This window comes from Genypterus blacodes, unplaced genomic scaffold (genome assembly GCF_046128005.1).
Source record: "Genypterus blacodes isolate CSIRO-AG114 ecotype Tasmania unplaced genomic scaffold, CSIRO-AGI_Gbla_v1 ptg000032l_1, whole genome shotgun sequence".
Lineage (NCBI taxonomy): Eukaryota > Metazoa > Chordata > Actinopteri > Ophidiiformes > Ophidiidae > Genypterus > Genypterus blacodes.
This window is the reverse complement of record NW_027466845.1, coordinates 5,757,305-5,778,689: the sequence shown is the minus strand read 5'-3', so window position 1 is coordinate 5,778,689 and position 21,385 is coordinate 5,757,305. Positions and strand designations below refer to the sequence as shown.

General features: G+C 41.2%; 3 protein-coding genes across 3 annotated transcripts; 1 reads left to right on the top strand and 2 right to left on the bottom strand.

The window, feature by feature from the left end:
- Nucleotides 1-39: 39 nt before the first annotated feature.
- Nucleotides 40-10,007, top strand: LOC142995286 (uncharacterized). The gene is made up of 18 exons (XM_076146280.1): nucleotides 40-149; nucleotides 338-632; nucleotides 758-844; nucleotides 1,116-1,385; nucleotides 1,695-1,901; nucleotides 1,979-2,251; nucleotides 2,780-3,004; nucleotides 3,090-3,213; nucleotides 3,297-4,201; nucleotides 5,682-5,941; nucleotides 6,200-6,494; nucleotides 6,613-6,699; nucleotides 6,893-7,162; nucleotides 7,469-7,675; nucleotides 7,759-8,034; nucleotides 8,335-8,559; nucleotides 8,667-8,790; nucleotides 9,094-10,007. Exons 1-18 carry the CDS (start codon nucleotides 40-42, stop codon nucleotides 10,005-10,007), a joined length of 5,154 nt encoding a protein of 1,717 aa, XP_076002395.1.
- Nucleotides 10,008-10,891: 884 nt separating this feature from the next.
- On the bottom strand, nucleotides 10,892-15,734 carry LOC142995285 (extracellular calcium-sensing receptor-like). Its single transcript, XM_076146279.1, has 13 exons — nucleotides 15,712-15,734; nucleotides 14,566-14,844; nucleotides 14,141-14,382; nucleotides 13,935-14,017; nucleotides 13,667-13,846; nucleotides 13,351-13,539; nucleotides 12,995-13,245; nucleotides 12,682-12,913; nucleotides 12,379-12,588; nucleotides 12,162-12,285; nucleotides 11,853-12,046; nucleotides 11,394-11,675; nucleotides 10,892-11,314 (listed from the first exon to the last, which is right to left on the bottom strand). The coding sequence occupies exons 1-13, from the start codon at nucleotides 15,732-15,734 to the stop codon at nucleotides 10,892-10,894; spliced, it is 2,712 nt and encodes a 903-aa protein (XP_076002394.1).
- Nucleotides 15,735-16,385: 651 nt separating this feature from the next.
- LOC142995284 (extracellular calcium-sensing receptor-like) lies at nucleotides 16,386-20,460 on the bottom strand. Its single transcript, XM_076146278.1, has 12 exons — nucleotides 20,195-20,460; nucleotides 19,654-19,895; nucleotides 19,450-19,544; nucleotides 19,177-19,356; nucleotides 18,881-19,069; nucleotides 18,526-18,758; nucleotides 18,195-18,462; nucleotides 17,882-18,091; nucleotides 17,665-17,788; nucleotides 17,340-17,533; nucleotides 16,909-17,190; nucleotides 16,386-16,808 (listed from the first exon to the last, which is right to left on the bottom strand). The coding sequence occupies exons 1-12, from the start codon at nucleotides 20,458-20,460 to the stop codon at nucleotides 16,386-16,388; spliced, it is 2,706 nt and encodes a 901-aa protein (XP_076002393.1).
- Nucleotides 20,461-21,385: the final 925 nt, after the last annotated feature.

Genomic DNA, 21,385 nt, shown 5'->3' with positions numbered 1-21,385 from the left:
TCCTTTTGTCAGCTGCAGGGACAGTTTCATCTTCATGGGATGCACAAGGATGGAGATGTGGTTTTTGGAGGGCTGTTTGAAATCAACTTCTACTCTGTCTTTCCTGAATTGTCATTTACTTCAGAGCCACCAGACCCTACCTGCCACGGGTGAGTGTCAGAGATGTAACAGAGGCTGTGGAATAGCTTTCATTTTCGTCCTGTTTGTAACATTGAATTAAGGATAACTTATAATAATATGAGTATTCAGCTTGTTTAATTGTTATCAACATTAACCTAATTGAATGCGGTTCAGACATCATGAGTCATCATCAAGTCATGTTCATTTTTGGTTTTAGTTTTGACTATCTAGCATTCAGGCAGGCACAGACGATGGTGTTTGCTATCGATGAGATCAACAGGAACTCCAACTTGCTGCCTAATGTGACTCTGGGATACAGTCTTTATGATAACTGTGTGAAATTAGCAGTTGCATTTCGTGCAGCGCTGTCACTAGTCAGTGGACAAGAGGAGCAGTTTGTAATGGACGATGGCTGTTTAGGGAACCCTCCAGTCCTGGGGATTGTCGGTGATTCTACCTCCACAAGTTCTATAGCCATCTCTACAATTTTAGGTTTGTACAGAGTGCCAATGGTAAGCATTTATAGATAACTTCAATATAAATATGATTCACCGGCTCTCTAAATCTGAAACAGTGTGTCATGACTTATTTTTCAACAATGCAAAGGATATTACGCTGTAGAGTTTGTGTTTTACAGGTGAGTTATTTTGCGACATGTTCCTGCTTGAGTGACCGGCAACGGTTTCCATCCTTCTTTAGAACGATCCCAAGTGATGATTTCCAGGTAGTCATATGAGTGAATGCAAAATGTGAATTCATGAAAGAAAATTATACATGTATACATGTACATGTATATGTTGATGGCAGTTACACAAATCATTTTTGTGAATCAATGGATGAGACGATGCTTTTGTGTTATCTGCATTGCTCTAAGATTACCAAAATGTTTAAATATTATATATATATTTTTTTTTTTTAAAGCTCAAATGGTAAAACAGATTTTCTACTCAAAGCAAATACAATTCTGTGCACTATTCCCTCTGCTATCCAATTAGGTTCGTGCAATGTTGCAGATTCTCAAACATTTTGGCTGGACTTGGGTAGGCCTCCTAGTCAGTGATGATGACTATGGACTCCATGTTACCCGATCCTTCCAGTCTGACCTGGTTCAGACTGGTGCAGGTTGTCTGGCCTACACAGAGGTTTTGCCCTTAAGCAACGACCCAAATGAGCTTAAGAGGATTGTGGATGTGATGAGGAAATCCACAGCTCGTGTGGTCATTGTGTTTGCACACGAGAGCCACATATTGCACCTCATGGAACAAGTGGGTTAATTTAGATGGAAATCAAATGAAATTACCAAAAAGCTATAGCAATTAATTATCATATTTTATTGATATACTGATATGTATTATCCTTTTGATTATTTGTTAAAGGGGTTCAAGTATGTATATAAAGTCAATTAACATGCCTTTCACTGTGTGCTGTATTGTGTCTGTGCTTAATTGACATAACATACAAAACCCCATAATATTGACTGAAGATTGAATGTATTCATAAAACAACACTCATATGACCAATCATTACCTGTGCGGTAGTATGAAAATTTGTTTTCGGTATATGACAATACACAGGTGATAAAGCAGAATGTGACAGGCCTGCAGTGGATGGCCAGTGAAGCCTGGACAGCAGCCGATGTACTCCACACACCCCACCTCATGCCGTACCTGGGCGGCACACTAGGTATAGCCATCCGCCGGGGAGAAATACCAGGACTGATGGACTTCCTGTCAAGAATACGCCCTGACATTTATCACGACAGCAGCTATGGAAGTAGCATGGTGAGGTTTTAACCCTGTATCTTCTGAGATGTCATTATTATTGTTCAGCTCAGAGTGTTTTGTCTACTGTGTTTCAGGTAAAGCAGTTTTGGGAATACACATTTCAGTGTAGATTTGCACCACCTCCAGCAAGGTGGGTGGATGCTGGTGGAGCACTTTGCACTGGACAGGAAGATCTAGCAAATAAGACTGTTTTTTTAGATGTATCAAACCTAAGGTCAGAGTATAACGTATACAAAGCTGTGTATGCGCTGGCATATGCTCTTCATGACTTGCTGCAGTGTGTGCCAGGGAGAGGGCCTTTCAGTCGGAACAGCTGTGCTAATTTCTACAAACTGGAGCCATGGCAGGTGGGATGTTAATTTACTCTGTGTATATAAGTGTATATAATATATAAATATATTAACTAAAATATTATTGTTTAATTCATCCACAATCAATCATCATCACATCAACAATAAATGAGAAGGTCCACTGCTTTATCATTTCGAAATTAATTTCCAAGCCACATCACTGTATATTTTGATATCTTCCTGCTTTGTCCACACCTGATAAGGTGAATCAGGCGTGTTTAGCCTGTGAAGATCTGGGAGGCACCAACTCTTACTCGTCAAGTAAACACACTGATTCAGCTTTTCAGGTTTTGTAAGAGCAGGCAGAGACTGAAAATATGGGGACGTGAGTCTCCCACATGCAGAAAACCACTAAGGGGGGGGCGCGAAAAACTTCTGATCTATAAAAGGGGGGCAAGAAAAAGTTTGGGAACCACTGGCATAAAGTAAATGTGAGCAGTGGAACAGCTATAGTATTGTTAATAAAATGTAGTTACCACAATGATGAGGTAGAGATTTTCTCAATTCCTTTTTCTGAATGTCCAGCTTCTGTATTACTTGGAAAAGGTCAACTTCACCACATCCTTTGGTGATCAAGTGTTGTTTGAAGAGAATGGTGATGCCTTGCCGATCTATGATGTCATGAACTGGTTGTGGCTCCCTGATGGAGGCACAAAGGTTCAGACTGTTGGTGTTGTTAAGGAGTTGGCCTCTGGTGAAGAGCTCACACTGGATGAAGAAAAAATCTTCTGGAACTTTGAATCCAAACAGGTGACAGCACTTAAAATATCCTGGTCAAATCATCAAAAATTGTGGTAAATTAACAGTAATAACTGCTCACTCACTGTCCCTTTAGCCACCAAGGTCAGTGTGCAGTGAGAGCTGCCCTCCAGGTACCCGCATGGCCAGAAAGAAGGGGCAACCTGTGTGCTGTTTTGACTGCATCGCTTGTTCTGAGGGAAAGATCAGCAATGAGACTGGTTGGTGATCAATTTAAAGTCTTGCAGTTTTTCATTTAGGCTTAGAATATAAATATGTGACAAGAGCTTTCTCTTTTTTCTAGACTCCACAGAGTGCACCAGTTGTCCGAAAGACTTTTGGTCTAATCTACAGCAAGACAACTGTATCCCTAAGAGAACAGAGTTCCTTTCCTACCATGAGCCCTTAGGTATTTGTTTGACAACTATTTCATTACTGGGAACATTTACGTGTACTATTGTCCTGGGAATCTTTATCTATCATCGCAGCACACCAATGGTACGGGCCAACAATTCTGAACTTAGTTTTCAGCTTTTGCTGTCACTCAAACTTTGCTTCCTGTGCTCCCTGCTGTTCATTGGCCGTCCACAGTTATGGACATGTCAGCTGAGACATGCAGCCTTTGGGATCAGCTTTGTGCTTTGTGTCTCATGTATCCTGGTGAAAACCATGGTGGTGCTGGCTGTGTTCAAGGCCTCCAAGCCAGGAGGTGGAGCCACTCTGAAGTGGTTTGGTGTTATCCAACAGAGAGGAACAGTTCTGGTTCTTACTTCGATTCAGGCAGCAATCTGCATTGCTTGGCTTGTCTCTTCCTCACCAACACCTCATAAAAACACCAAATACCACAATGACAAAATAGTTTATGAGTGTGTAATTGGGTCTACAGTTGGTTTTGCAGTGTTACTCGGCTATATTGGCTTACTGGCTATCCTCAGCTTCTTGTTGGCATTCATGGCAAGGAATCTACCAGACAGTTTTAATGAAGCAAAACTCATCACATTCAGCATGCTGATCTTCTGTGCTGTGTGGGTGGCCTTTGTCCCTGCTTACATCAGCTCACCAGGCAAATATGCAGATGCAGTGGAGGTATTTGCAATCCTGGCCTCCAGTTTTGGCCTCTTGGTGGCGCTGTTTGGACCCAAATGTTATATTATTCTACTGAGACCAGAGAGAAACACAAAGAAAGCAATCATGGGTCGAGGCACCAATAATACATAAAATTAGTATTTAATGAATTAAACCTGCTAAGTAAACGCAGTTATGGTGTTGTGGCCTTTGAGGATAATGTAGAGAGAACACTGCTGGGCTTGAGGCACTTTTTGATGACAACTGAACTGTCCGAACAGTTTTTATATTTATTATCCGCCTCTCTGTCAATTTAGCTGTATTTGATACCATAGTCCTACTAGCTCAGTTATGTTTATTTAATACAATCCAGGTTAATGTAGACATACGTGAATACTGGGGTGCTTTATTTTCCAATGTCTGCACTGCAATACATTTGACCTCACAGCTTATTTTCAGTTTTCAGCCTTACTGGTGCTGTTCTGTGCTCATAACAGTTAAACAGCATGAGGCTATCACATCATTTTACTATACAGTGCGTTTGTTCACTTCACAATGTGTTTCTCTCCTTCCCACTGAGTGAATTCACAGTTGCATAGTTCTGAAATAAACACATTCACATTGTGTCATTCACATTCACCTGCATATCTCTCAATTTACTACTCGTTTATATTATGTGGTGTAAGGCATATGTCAGTTATGGGATGATTTTGACATTGTAAATGACGCTACAGTTATGCTGTGATTGCCTTCTGGCACACTGGATATGTGAGATTTCCTTAATAATCTCAGGACCATGTCAGACAGGTTATTTTGAATTTATTCTTTTTGAACCTTTTACAGAATCTTGTTGGTCCATGAATTAAAATCAGCAGAAATGTTTTTGCAGATGTTTCCAGTTGTACTGTATATTATAATAAATATATTAAATGGAGTGTCCTTGTGGCATTGCATGGAACTACATTTTTGCATTATTTTACCATCTATTATTCACATTAGTCTATATCTGCCCTGTCCTAGTGCAAATCCAAATGATCGTTTGGTGACACAAGGAAATATTTAGAAACACTTGTAAAGCAAACACTCTACATCTACATATACAATATTTTTTGCAAAACCAAAAAGATTGAGATGGTTGGATGGTTGAATATGCCAGGTCCTGTCCCAGATATTATGAGGAAGCTGAATACAACAACACATAGAGAAGCACTGAAGAATGCACAGATTTACACAGACAGTTTATCTGATGTCTCAGTGTGTTGCTGCTGTCTAGTGGCCATAATGTTAAACTACATGGGCACACAGGGTTGTGACTCTCCTCTGTTCTTATACATTCACCAGCAGACAAATTTCACATATCAAGTGTGCCATGAATCAGTAAGGTAATTTGCAAAATAATATGCATTAGTTGGGAAAGCTGCTAACATGGCCTTGATGAGGTTTTATCTACTATGCAGACTTAATCGTTGATGTTTCACTTGAGAACACTATCAATGATGTACATTATGCAATGTAGTACAAGGCCCTGCCCTTACTAGTGGGTGGTGCACAAGAATTAACACTGACACATATTACAACATTGTGATACTGTCTATAAAATTAAGTGACTGAGGTTAATCAATAGGTAAAGGAGAGACCGAACATGTGGGCACTGTTAGACATTTGTACACTCTTGCACATGTTTTTCATGTTTCAGCCTTGCTGCTTTGGCACCGCTGTGTCTTCCCCCTTTTCCTCTTCTTGTCAGTTACAGGGACTGTTTGATCTGAATGGAATGCACAAAGCTGGAGATGTGGTGTTTGGAGGGTTATTTGAAATCAATTTCTTCTCTATATTTCCTGAGCTGTCGTTTACCTCAAAGCCACAAGAGCCTACTTGCAGCGGGTGAGTGTGTCACGGATACAATAAGAATCAGAGACCGAGGAATAAGGCTTGTTTGTGTGATTTGTCTCTACTCACAATTACACAGAATGACTTTGATTATACTATCATTCTCTTCAATCAGCATAAATAAAATACATTTTATTCATCTGATTTGTTAACAGTGTGCTCCTTGTTGAATTATGTTAGTTAAAGGGTTAGCACATTTATTTTTTAAATGCCTTGTATTTTCAGTAGTGTGAAGTGGTATTTTTGTGTCAGATTTGACATTACAGGATTTAGACATGCACAGAGCATGGCCTTTGCTATTGATGAGATCAACAGAAACACCAACCTGCTACCTAATGTGACGCTAGGATACAGCCTTTATGATAACTGTGTCAAACTAGCAGTTGGATTTCGTGCTGCGTTATCATTAGTCAGTGGACGAGAAGAGCAGTTTGAATTGAACGAGACCTGTGCAGGGAACCCTCCAGTCCTGGGGATTGTGGGTGATTCTACCTCTACAAGTTCTATAGCCATCTCCGCTATCTTAGGTTTGTACAGAGTGCCTATGGTAAGTTTCTACCTTACCACCATTCATTTCTTTGAATGAGTCTGATGTGAACACTTAACACTATTTGTTTTCAGTCCCACTACTGTATTTTAGGGTTCACAGTCTGTGTGTTTTACAGGTGAGCTATTTTGCCACATGCTCCTGTCTGAGTGATCGGAAACGTTTTCCATCCTTCTTTAGAACGATTCCAAGTGATGATTTCCAGGTGAACACATATACACAAAAATAAACACAGATTGTACTGTATGTTGTATATACATATGATAATGATACAGTGTGTTCATGGCATTTCCTCAGGAAGGACAGTGGCTCGAAATGACAAAAAAAAAAAAATACTGTAATTATTTTGACAGAATGCCACAACTACCAACTCATCGCTCTGCCTTCTGTCTAATTAGGTGCGTGCTATGATTCAGATTCTAAAACGCTTCAGCTGGACTTGGGTAGGCCTTCTGGTCAGTGATGACGACTATGGACTCCATGTCTCCCGATCCTTTCAGTCTGATCTGGTTCAGTCTGGTGCAGGTTGTCTGGCCTACACAGAGGTTTTGCCCCTAAGCAACGACCCAGGTGAATTTAGGAGGATTGGGGATGTGATGAAGAAATCCACAGCTCGTGTGGTCATTGTGTTTTCACATGAAAGCCACATATTTCATCTCATGGAAGAGGTTGGGCTTTTGAATTGCTAATTAGTTAAATAAGTAAAATAGTATAATAACTATTATTATTGTTATTAATACTATTATCGCTCTTTTGTTAACAGTAATATGAATGTGCCACCAAGTTATTGTCATTGGCTCTAATAACCCTTTTTATGATAAAAGTTACTGATTTACACCAAGTGTTGTTTGTGTATTGATAATGACTAAAACTCAATACTTGTCCTTGCTGTATGTCATTCAGAAGCTAAGCATTCATCTCTGCATTAATGATACTCATGTCTGTTTTATGAAACCGGCATATTACAACTTCAGTTGGTAAAGCAGAATGTGACAGGCCTGCAGTGGTTGGCCAGTGAAGCCTGGGTAGCAGCAGCTACTTTGCAAATCCCGGAGATGATGCCATACCTGGGTGGCACACTGGGCATTGCCATCCGCCGGGGAGAAATACCAGGATTCAAGGACTTCCTGTTAAGAATACGACCTTCCGATAACCATGAGAGCAGCTCTGGAAATAGTATGGTGAGACAATCTCAGATTAGTCGAATAATACATTGCGATTATCTCAGTCAAAAGTCTGAGTGTGTGCATAAAATATTTTTCAGGTAAAGCAGTTTTGGGAACACACATTTCAGTGTAGATTAGCACCACCTCCAGCAGGGTGGGTGGATGTTGGGGGAGCACTGTGCACTGGACAGGAAGTCCTGGACAATACAGAAACAGTTTTTTTGGATATGTCAGACCTCAGACCAGAGTACAATGTGTACAAGGCTGTGTATGCTCTGGCGTATGCCCTCCATGACTTGCTGCAGTGTGTGCCAGGGAGAGGACCTTTCAGTGGCAACAGCTGTGCTAATTTTCTAAAATTGGAGCCATGGCAGGTATGGCTATGATATCCACCCTTATATATATGATACTAAGTGAATATAATCTATTATTGTATTGCATTAATTTAACGGGCTATCGAAATGTACAATATATCTAGGTATGAAATATATTGTGAAAATATCTAGTTAAATGTTGAACGTATTTCTACTAATGCGCTCTGATAATAATTTATTGTGTAGTACGTCTGCTGTGTAGGTATGTACTATAATACAGTACATTTAGTATCATAATTAGGGGTAGGAGATACACCTGTGTTCACCATGATAGATTTTCTCTCTATTAAAAATATCCAGCTCCTGTATTACTTGGGAAAGATCAACTTCACCACATCCTTTGGTGATCAAGTGTCATTTGATGAGAATGGTGATGCCTTGCCGATCTATGATGTCATGAACTGGCTGTGGCTCCCTGATGGAGGCACAAAGGTTCAGGCTGTGGGTGAGGTGAAGGAGTCGGCCTCAGGTGAAGAGCTCACACTGATAGAGGACAACATTTTCTGGAACTTTGAGAACAAGCAGGTGACTTGTGCTTATTCAGTTACCTCTGATTTCTGACCCGTGGATACCTCACACTATCAGTATCAAGTGATATATGAATAACAGCCATACTCTTATTGTCCTTGTAGCCACCAAGGTCAGTGTGCAGTGAGAGCTGCCCTCCAGGTACCCGCATGGCCAGAAAGAAGGGGCAGCCTGTGTGCTGTTTTGACTGCATCGCTTGTTCTGAGGGAAAGATCAGCAATGAGACTGGTTGGTGTGCTCTCTTATTATTATATTATTATATTATTATATTATCTTCGCAGTTCAAATGTAAATCAAAGGGTCATCAGGTCATCAACCTCGAAAATAAAATAAAAAATAAACAACATTGCAAAACCATATCAAATTAATTGAATGATCTTTCATGTTTGATCAAATTTACATTGTCAAAGCGTTGAGGATAGGGACTCTCACTACAGCATGACATTTACACACTGATTCAGTTTTAATGTCAGCTATTTTGATTCATGCAGGGTCAAGAATTAAATATCATCACCTTTCTCTTTCTCTTAGATTCCATGGAGTGCACTAGTTGCCCAGAGGATTTTTGGGCCAATGCTCAGCATGACACTTGCATCCCTAAGAGAACAGAGTACCTTTCCTATTATGAGCCCTTGGGAATCGGCTTGACAGCTATCTCCTTACTGGGCACATTTATCAGCACCTTTGTACTGGGAGTCTATACTTATCATCGCAGCACACCCATAGTACGAGCCAACAATTCTGAACTTAGTTTTCAGCTTTTGCTGTCACTCAAACTGTGCTTCCTGTGCTCCCTGCTGTTCATTGGCCGTCCACGGCTATGGACATGTCAGCTGAGACATGCTGCATTTGGGATCAGCTTTGTGCTTTGTGTCTCGTGTATCCTGGTGAAAACCATGGTGGTGCTGGCTGTGTTCAAGGCCTCCAAGCCAGGAGGTGGAGCCAGTCTGAAGTGGTTTGGTGCTGTGCAACAGAGAGGAACAGTTCTGGTTCTTACTTCCATCCAGGCAGCAATCTGCACTGCTTGGCTTGTCTCTTCATCACCAAAACCGCATAGAAATACCAAGTATTATAATGACAAAATTGTCTATGAATGTGAAGTTGGGTCAACAGTTGGTTTTGCAGCACTGCTGAGTTACATTGGCTTCCTCGCTATTGCCAGCTTCCTGCTGGCTTTCCTTGCAAGGAATCTACCAGACAATTTCAATGAAGCCAAGCTCATCACTTTTAGCATGCTGATCTTCTGTGCTGTGTGGGTGGCCTTTGTCCCTGCTTATATCAGCTCCCCAGGAAAATATGCAGATGCAGTGGAGATATTTGCAATCCTGGCCTCCAGTTTTGGCCTTTTGGTAGCACTATTTGGACCCAAATGCTACATCATCCTCTTGAGACCAGAGAGAAACACAAAGAAAGCGATCATGGGAAGAGAAATAAATACACAATAGTATCACTTAATAGTAACACTTAAATTCATTTTGACAGTGACTACTTTTTATATATTGAATTGCACTGTTTCAAATTCAAGTAAAAGTCAGTGTACTTCTTGGTGTCTGATGTACCATTAACTATTGCTTGAATCTGTTTTCCAAAGAACTTATTTGCATACAAACACAATTGAAACAATATCCGTGGTTGTTAGTCAATTATTATTTGTCAAAGGTCATACGCAGCTTTAAAATGCCATACCCAGCTTTTTTTGTTTTTTGAATTTTCTTTATTATTTACAGCTTTGTTATCACATTTAGCTGTGAAATGTACATGTAATAAACATGGTCTAAAGACTAAAGATGAACATGCATTCAAATTTGTCCAAGTAGTCCAACAGTTGTAGGATGCAGGAGTCCATCTTTGCATTAACATTGACAGCATAAAGGGTACAACCATCCTTAAATAGTATAATGCTGCTATCTAGTGGGCATTGTTATGTACTGTCAGTCCAAACCTAAAGCTTGGATGAGTTATAGCCCTTATAGTACTTGAACATTTCTAATGGAATCAACACTTAATTTCCTGCAAGAGAAAAAATAACTAGCAGATTTTGAAAGCACTTATCTAACCCATATAGTTTGTTTTAGTAAGTGTTAATTTAAATGGGGCATGAAACAGGTTTGTGTTGTCTGTTTTATTGAAACAAGTGAGGTAAGGTTTATTAGAACATCAGATCAGGAAAAGCATGCAACAGAAAACTACCTCAATATTTAATTTAGTAGCATTTCAGAAGGGCATTTGCATGGGGGGGGGGGTTTACAAATGAAGTTTTGGTTTTGTTCAAGGTGGTCTGTGATTTTAGGGACCCGTGAAAACTCAGAGTCAGTGAGGCTGAAAAAAACTATCTGGCCATCAGGTGTTTCTTGGTGTTTCTCTCAGGCCTTAAGAGGATGATGAAACACTTGGGGGCAAAGATACAGAAAAGCAAACCATAGCTAGAGGCCAGGATAGCAAAAATCTCTACTGCAACAGTGTACTTTCCAGGAGAACTAACATACGCAGGGACAAAGGCCACCCAAACTGCACAGAAGATCAACATGCTGAAGGTGATCAGTTTAGCCTCATTGAAGTTGTCCGGGAGTTTCCTGGCAAGAAAGGCCAGAAAAAGACAAGTGCAGGCCAGCAGACCAATGTAGCCCAGAACCAGAGCGAAACCCACCACCGAGGCCATAGCACACTCCAGAGTAACCTTTGAGCCTTGGAATCCCAGATCACGTCGAGGCTCTGGGGGGCTGAGAGACAGCCATATAGCACAGATGATGATCTGGGGGAAAAAAAGTATTGTTCTAATTAAAAAATGTACAAAGAATCTGATTAAATTGAGTTGGTTGGTTAAGTCTTACCTGTATACTTGTAAGGAGGCAGACACTTCCTCTCTGTTGGCTTGGACCAAACCATTTAATCAGAGCTTCAGCACCAGGCCGAGCTGAGCGGAAGGCAGCCAGAACCACTATGGTCTTCACTTGGAGGCAGGAAACACAAAGTACAAAGCTGATCCCAAATGCTGCCTGCTGGAACCGACAAGACCAGACTGAGGGACGCCCAATGAACACCAGTGAGCACAGGAAGCAGAGCTTGAGTGACACAAGAAGCAGGAAGCTCAGTTCTGAATTGTTGGCTCGCACCTTCAAAGGAGAGTGGATCAAAAACAGAAAAGGACATCAAGTATTTTGTCTTGTAAGCAGAAGAATGTCCAGCTAAGGGAATCTAAGGCCCTAAGCAGCCAAGTGCTTCCATAAACTGTGTAGTATTATTTATATAACATTACATTTCAATTTCATGTCATCACTGTGGGTTCTTACCATAGGAGTGTGACGGTAGCACAGGAAAACCGCAAACACAGCTGTTGTCACCAGGGCACCAGACGCTGCTACTGTTGTCAGAGTAATGCCCAGGGTCTCGTTAAAGGACAGGAAGTCCAGCTCACGAGGGACGCAGGCAGTGCGCTTATCGTTGGACCAGAACTCTGGTGGACAACGCTCACAGTGGAGGGATCCTGGAAGAGCAAAACAGATGAAAACTGAAATTGAAAAATAGGAGTCAGGGTGATTTGCATAATATTGGAATGCTGCGCTGACTAAATAAAATTTAGTGTTTTTTTTTTTTTTTACCAGTTGTATTGCTAATCTCTCCTTCAGCACAAATAATACAGTCAAAGCAGCAGACAGGTTCCCCTTTCCTGTTGGCCTTTCGCGTCCCTGGGGGACAGCTCTGACTGCACACAGAGATAGGGACCTAAATAAAGGCCAAACCAGATTATCATCTTCTGAATTACAGTAAAAATTAAATCTACGAGAAATCTTGTACTATTACTATTAATCTAAATACCTGATTGGACCCTGTGTTCCATTGAATAGCTGTCTGGTTAAGTTGGAGGTTAAACCCATCCACAAGGCCAATCAAAACAAGTTTTAGGGACCCATCAGGAGATTTTTGCCAGTTGACAAGATCGTACTTTGCTGGAATGTCAGCCCCATCGAAGTAAAACATTTCCCCCTGTGGTGTTGTAAAGTTCACATTGTTCAAATGTTGCAAAACCTGCAAAGCATAATTAAAAAATAGATAACTGTGAAAAATGGCATTTGGGTAACTCTTCCAAAAGGAAATGCCAATGCAGATGATCGTGTTTACCTCTTTAGGGTCGATGTAGTTTGGAGTGGAGCAGTTATTTCTGTGAGGCCTGTCTTTGTCAGGACAGGAGAGAAGCCTGTGAAGGGCATGGGCTGCAGCATACACAGCAAGGTAGACATTATACGATGCCCTTAGCTGTGAGGTGTCAGTAAATGCATGCTGCAAGTCCTCCAGGGACTCTGTGCCACTACAGGCTGGTAGAGAAGCTTTCTGACGGTACAAGTTGGCAGAGCTTGAAGTAAAAACATTTGATTGACTGTCGGACCTTGATGGATTGTTTCTCGAGTTTAATGGTGAAGATTGGGATGAAGACGCTGTTGTGGCAGCTGATTGTTTAACTTCAGGGCTGCATCCAAACTGCTGTTCCCAGAATTCTCTTAAGAGCTCATCATGTGGACGATGAGATGGATGTAAACCTCTGAGAAATCTTTGAAATCCAGGTATTGGTGAACTACGAACGGCCACACCAACGACACCGCTTGCCACATTAGAGAGGGCAACATCTTGGAGAAGATCATTACTGGTGCTCCAAGCCTCACTAGCCAGATATTGTCTGTCAGTGATCTGTAGTGGCAGTGGGACAAAGCAGTATAAATGTAATAAAAACGTCAGCAAAATAATGTAAATGTATTTATTAGTATTAATACAAATTTATTTCCATATTCTCACATTCCTCTGGACAAGTTCCAAGAACAGTTGCTTTACATCTGTATACCAGGAAAAGATCAATATGACCTTTGCCCTGGAAGCCTCAACTGTGAGTGCTGCCTGCCGGGCATCTCTCACAATAGTTGGCCTGCTGAGAGTCTTTATGAATGACAAACACACTCCTTTGCCCTGTACCTCCTCCTGAAATACCTGAAATATACAAGTGAAAAGAAAATAATTAGATGGATATTAAAATCTGTCAACACAGTATTTACACAATTATTGTGTCACTCTAACAAAACCAACTCCATATAACAGAACAATAAATCAAAAACACCTGTATTGCCAGGTGGCCATAATCATTATTTGCTACCACTGCTCCAATCCAGGTCCAGTGGAAGCGTATGGCAAGCTGGGCCATGGCTCTGGCCTGGTAAATGTCACTTGGGATGGTTCTGAAGAAATTAGGATATTTGCGCCTGTTACTCAGACAGGGACAGCTGGAACGATAGCTGATCTGATAGAAAGACACAGAAAATTACATACTGAATTATTTTGAGATGATTAGATATTTTTCCTGAGGGAATGTAACTCACTACAGGTACAGAGATCGGCGCCAGGATTGCAGAGAGTATCTTGCCTGTTTGAGAAGAAGCCCCACCGATCACTAAAGGAACAGGTTGACTACCTGATAACAGCACTAGAGGGACAGTTAATGACAACGTGTTACATGGGAATGTTTATGGCATCATTTCATTCGGTTGTGTAATGGACACAATACAATTTCAATGCATAAGGAGTTATTTAGTACCTCTCCTCCCGCTAATTTCTTCTGAATACACATCAAAATTAGAGACGGCATCTGTTGAGTTGCAGCTAGCGCTTTCACCTGCAATCATTGACAGTGCTCCCTGTGTGGCCCAAGGGTGTCGGCCACAGCTGTCAAGAATACGGTAGCCTAGTCTCACTCCTGGCAGCAGAGCAGTGTTGCGATTGATTTCCTCCACCGCAAACATCATAGCATACATGTACTTTAATGGAGGAATTTGTAAACTGAAATCACAGGCGAGAGGTGAGAGAAATACACAAAATGAAGAACCATCCAGTATAAAAAGTATTGATTTATAACCTTGCATAAAAAGTTTGTCTGTCAAACCTCAGACATTCGTTCATTGTCGAAACAAATGCATTACTTAAAAATTCACACTCAAAAGTTAACATAGTCTAGAAATATACCTAGTGCAAGGTTTGTAGTGTGGCAGTATAGTGTAGTCATCGTTCATAGCTGAAGGATGATAATGTAGACTAAAGAGCCCACCAATTACAATATCTCCATCCTGTGACAGACCCTGGCTGCTCGGTGTGCCCCACTGAGAACACATGGCAGCCTGAACCACCTGCAGTCCCACCCTGAGCCCCAACTGACTGCCCAACATTCCTACAAGGAGCAGTGATGGGGCTGAGGAGGGCCGCACAATGAGGAGCCAGGACAACCAAGACATGGATGGAGCTGTTCTGGATCAATACAAAAAGAATTAGACAGCACTAGAATCTCAATTACAGATTATACATAAACAAGAGGTGTATTAAATTCAGTATATATGCAGTAAAAATAAACTGAATAAATTCCCTCACACACTTCTCTCATTACTTTGATAGACAAAATTTATCGTTCCACCAGTAAAGAAAAAGACAATTTGAAGGTCAGGATAACACAAGTTGTACTTACAATATCTAAACAGTCACATATCCCCCCTGCTCTGCACATCTTAGGTGCTGTGTGTGTTTTTATAATGACTGTTAAGCTCATGGTGGAATGATTTTCCCTCACCCTTGTCTCAAGAGTGAGGGAGAAAAAAACATGCGCATGACACTGTGTTGTTTGTACTGTATGGGATTCAGAATCTGGTCCACATGAGGTCATTGACCCCTGACTCATTTACATTTTCACTATTTTCTCACAAAAAGGTGTCACGCCTCCTAGAAACTCTTCTTGGCAAACCCACCCTACTGCTTTCCTCTTGCAGCTAAATTGTATTATTTTATTGATTATGAAGGCACCTGGCTTCACATCTGGCTGGATCCTCACTGTATAGAGTAACACATTTTGCTGAGAGCACAGTTCAACCGAGTTAGTCGTGTTGTGTCAGGCTCAGACGCAGTGATGGGTCTGGGAGAGGTCTGTAAATGTTCATAGCCACAGGTGCACTATTCCACATCTCCACAACCGCATATAAACAATAGCATCCCATTATACACTTACAGTGAGGTGCAGAGAAGGAAAGGAATTCAGGTGGATGCCCGCCGGTGCGTCTGATACTTGTGCAAATAATATCTAACACACAATTGTTATAACGATACTACATATATTGATGAACTTACCTGTTTGGAACTAAGTAAGTCATATAATTTCTTTGTTGAACCACACACACAAATATTTCACAGACTTCATTATTCTTTAATAAAATCCAGGTAAGGAAATCATCAGTGTCAAGCTTTCTTGTTTGATTCAGCACAGTAGTCACAACTTCTAACAAACCATTAGGGCTGGGCACTGTCGCTGTGTGCAGAAAATTTTATTACTATGCAGAGTAACTAAGAGACCATTAGCAACACTGCAAAGCATTACAAAGAGCTGAGAAGCAGCTCAGCTCTGTCTTAAAAAAAAACTTAACTGGCCAGATGACAATCATCGCAATGATACCAATGTTGCTTAATTTTAAATCCTCTGAAAAATCACTACGAATGTACCGCCCAGCCCTTCCAAACCAGTAAAAACATTAGCATGTAGCGTTTAGCAAAGCTGTGAGTAGTATTAGCAGGAGTAACAGTAATGGTTGTCAGATTTTATAGAGCCAAAAAATTAAAATGAAACATTGAAGAAAAACATTGTTCACATCAAAGAACAGAAGATGATACAAACACTTGAACGCAAGGAATATCCCCTGTCCAATCTAAGTCTTACACTCATCTCTGCAGCTAGAGGAGAGGAAATATTCTGTGTTTTCACCAGAGAAAAAAAATGCAGAAATCACACTTGAGGCAGAAAAAACATTCTATTTGGCCATCAGGTGTTTCTTGGTGTTTCTCTCAGGCCTTAAGAGGATGATGAAACACTTGGGGGCAAAGATGCAGAAAAGCAAACCATAGCTAGAGGCCAGGATAGCAAAGATCTCTACTGCTACAGTGTACTTCCCAGGAGAACTAACGTATGCTGGGACAAAGGCCACCCAAACTGCACAGAAGATCAACATGCTGAAGGTGATCAGTTTAGCCTCATTGAAGTTGTCTGGGAGTTTCCTTGCCAAAAAAGCCAGAATGAGGCAGATGCAGGCCAGCAGACCAATGTAGCCCAGAACCAAAGCAAATCCCACCACAGAGGTCATAGCACACTCCAGAGTAACCTTTGAACCTTTGAAACCCAGGTCCCGTTGAGGCTCTGGGGGGCTGTGAGACAGCCATGTAGCACAGATGATGATCTGAGTGAAAATAGGCATTGTTCTTATTAAAAAAAGATACACATCAATCTGACAAAACATCTTAAATCGAATTAAAAGTGTTTTATTTTGAGGAGCTAACCTGTACACAAGTAAGGAGGCAGACACTTCCTCTCTGTTGGCTTGGACCAAACCACCTTATCAGGGCTTCAGCACCAGGCCGAGCTGAGCGGAAGGCAGCCAGAACCACAATGGTCTTGACTTGGAGGCAGGAAACACAAAGTACAAAGCTGATCCCAAATGCTGCCTGCTGGAACCGACAAGACCAGACTGAGGGACGCCCAATGAACACCAGTGAGCACAGGAAGCAGAGCTTGAGTGACACAAGAAGCAGGAAGCTCAGTTCTGAATTGTTGGCTCGCACCTTCAAATGGAGAAAATTGTTAAGTGAATAAAAAGGCAAAGATAGTTTCATTTTATCAGCCAGGTATGTTTTAATGTTAATGAAATATATGGACAGAAACACTTTCAAAGCAAATACACAATGTCCATTTCATCACTGTGGGTTCTTACCATTGGAGTGTGACTGTAGCACAGGAAAACCACAAACACAGCGGTTGTCACCACAGCACCACACACTGCTACTGTTGTCAAAGTAATGCCCAGAGTTTCATTAAAGGACAGGAAGTCCAGTTCCCGTGGGATGCAGGCAGTTCGCTTATCATTAGACCAGAACTCTAATGGACATTGCTCACAGTGGAGGGACCCTGAAAGAGAAAGAGAATAAGAAACTTGGGAACCTTGCGTGTGAGCTAAATTTTCTGACCCAGAGAGATTTTCTACATTTTGAGAGTTTTGAGAAATTTGTATTAGTTGTGTTCAGAATCAATTCCTCTACCTGTTTTGTTGCTAAACTCTCCATCACCACATGGGATACAGTCAAAGCAGCACACTGGTTCCCCTTTCCTTCTGGCCTTTCGGGTACCTGGGGGGCAACTCTTAGTGCACACTGAAATAGGCACCTAAACAATAAACCAAAGCAGATTCTCAAAACAAATAAAAAAATCTTCGACATTACAATAATTAATCAATGTTATGAGCAATCATGTGACTACCTGATTGGACCCTGTGCTCCATTGAATAGCTGACTGGTTAAGGTGGAGGTCAAACCCATCCACTTGACCAAGCAAAACAAGTTTGAGGGAGCCCTCAGGAGTCTTCTGCCAGTTGACAAGATCATACTTTGCTGGAATGTCAGCCCCTTGGAAGTAAAACCTTTCTCCTTGTGGTGTGGTGAAGTTCACATTGTTCAAGTGCTTTAAAAGCTGAATGAACCACAATGTTACAATATTTTGAATAAGTTGTATTAAATAAGGAAAACATTTACATTTTACAATCCAATAAAGATTAAGAGATAGTCTTATTTACCTCCAAAGGGCTGACATTGTGAGGAGAGGAGCAGGTGGAGGCATTGTTTTTGGACGGACTGTCTCTGTCAGGACAGGAGAGAAGCCTGTGAAGGGCATGGGCTGCAGCATACACAGCAAGGTAGACATTATATGTGATTCTTAGCTGTGAAGTGTCTGTAAAGACATGCTGCAAGCCCTCCAGGGACTCTGTCCCAATACAAGGTGGTAGATAACCTTTGTGATGAAGTCTAGGAGGTGAAGTAGAAATATTTGATTGATTGTCAGACCTTGATGGATGGCGTAAAGGATTTGGTGTTAAGGAGTTATATGATACAGGTGTAGCAGTTGACTGTGTGACTCCAGGGCTGCATCCAAACTCCTGTTCCCAGAATTGTCTTAAGAGCTCATCATGTGGACGATGGGATGGATGTAAACCTCTGAGAAAACTTTCAAATCCAGAAATGGCTGAACTATGAACGGCCACACCAACGACACCGCTTGCCACTTTAGAGAGGGCAACATTTTGGAGAAGATCATTACTGGTGCTCCAAGCCTCACTAGCCAGATATTGTCTGTCAGTGATCTGTAGTGACAACCAGACAACAAACATTATCTTGATCAAGTGTCGGCATACTTGTCACTGTTATATGGTTACTCTTTGCTGTTTTTATCAGATTGAATGCAATTTTTAAATCATATTCTCACATTTCTCCGGGCAAGTTCCAGGAACAGTTGTTCTACATCTGTATACCAACAAAATATCAATATGACCTTTGCTCTGGAGGCTTGAATTGTGAGTGCTGCCTGTCGGGCATCTCTCACAATAGTTTCCCTGTTGATACTCTCTATGAATGCCACACACACTCCTTTGCCCTTTACTTCCTCCTGAAATACCTTAAAAATAGCAGTGAAAACAACAAAAGGTGCCATTGAATACTGGAATTTGCAATGATTGTGCAAGTCCTATAAACATTATATTGCAACCAGCTAATACAAAACACCTGTATTGCCAGGTGGCCATAATCATTATTTGCTACCACTGCTCCAATCCAGGTCCAGTGGAAGTGGATGGCGAGCTGGGCCATGGCCCTAGCTTGGTAAATATCACTTGGGATGGTTCTGAAGAAATTAGGATATTTGCGCCTGTCACTCAGACATGGACAGGTAGCCAGATAGCTGATCTGAGAGAAAGACACAGAAGATTACATACTGAATTATTTGGAGGATGGATGATTCGATATTTTTCCTGAGGAAATGAAACTCACTACAGGTACAGAGATCGGCTCCAGGATTTTGGAGAGTATCTTGCCTGTTTGAGATGAAGCCCCACCAATGACTAAAGGAACAGGTTGACTGCTTGATAAAGGCACTAGAGGGACAGTGAGTGTAAAAGTGTTACATGGGAATCTTTATGCCATCATTTAATTTAGTTGGGTTATTCACAGTAGAACTGCAGTGCACAACAAGTTATTTAGTACCTCTCCTCACTCTCATTTCTTCTGCATACACGTCAGAAATAGATCCATGAGCTGTTAAATTGCAGCTGGTGCTTTCACCTGCAATCATTGACAGTGCTCCCTGTGTGGCCCAAGGGTGTCGGGCACAGCTATCAAAAATGCGGTAGCCTAGTCTCACTCCTGGCAGCAGAGCGGTGTTAAGATTGATTTCCTCCACCGCAAACACCATAGCATAAATGTACTTTAGTGGAGAGAGTGCAAAACTGAAAGCACAGGAGAGAAAGGGTGACAGAAATATACAAATGTTTGACTGTAAAGCCAATCACTGCTCAACTATAAATACTGAAATCTTAAACATTAATATAATAAGATAGTCTTCAACGAGATATGCAACGTGTTAGAGTCAGGTAACAATTTAACAAGAATTTGTACCCATGCTGTAAAATAACAACAACTTGATTTAGACCCTTTACCTTTAAGATGAAGAAGGAGAAAAAGAAGAAGAAAGCTACTCTCATCATATCTCATAAACAACAGACAGATTTCACATTCAATAGTTTACCCAGTGCAAGGTTTGTAGTGTGGCAGTGTTGTATAGTCGTGGTTCAGAGCTGAATGCTGATGATTAAGACTAAAGAGCCCACCAATTACTACATCTCCATCCTGTGACAGACCCTGGCTGCTCGGTGTGCCCCACTGAGAACACATCACAGTCTGAACCACCTGCAGTCCCACCCTGAGCCCCAACTGACTGCCCAACATTCCTACAAGGAGCAGTGATGGGGCTGAGGAGGGCCGCACAATGAGGAGCCAGGACAACCAAGACATGGATGGAGCTGTTCTGCATCAATACAAACAAAATTAGAGAGATTATACATGAACAACAGGTGTATTAAATTCAGGAAATATACAGTTAAAATAAACTGAATGAAATCCCTCACAGACTTCATTCATAACTTTGAAAGACAAAATTAATGTTTCCACCTGTGGAGTAAAAGACAATTTGAAGGTCAGCATAACATAAGTTGTACTTACAATATCTAAACAGTCACATATTCTCCCTGCTCTGCACAACTTAGGTGCTGTTGTGTGCATTTATAGTGACTGCTAAGCTCATGGTGGAATGATTTTGCCTCACTGTTCTCTCAAGAGTGAGTGGGGGAAAAAACAACCACACATGACACTGTGTTATTAGTATGTGATACGGAATCTGGATTTCACAAGGTCATTGACCCCTTTCTCATTTACATTTTCACTATTTTCTCACAAAAAGGGGTCACACCTCCAGAATCTCTTCTTGGCCAACCCACCCAACCGAATTGCTGGATTGACATCTGGCTGGAACCTGTCTGTATGGAATGCTCTGGTTTTAGTTGAAAAAAAAAACAAGGTTCAAAATATTTCTGACCTGCACTTGAGAGTCGTGACAATTGAAAAAATATATATTAGCAACAAATTTAGAGCTGCTCACGTAGTTTGAGCAGATCAGCAATGAGTCATTGTTAGTTTTATCCAATATGGTGCGGATGCATTATAGGGTTAATACGACAGTTCCTTCATTTTACCACCAGAGGGCGCATGTTAATAGTCGAAACCAACCTCTTTGCTACCCAAAGCTGGCGAGAAAGAGAAAGATCAGACGTAAAGCAGGTGACGTTGAGAACCTGCCGAGAGGAGGAATAAGTAAGTGTTTAAGTCGAAAATGTAATTAACATCACGCCAGATTTGTTGGAAAGTGATCCTAAATAGTTCA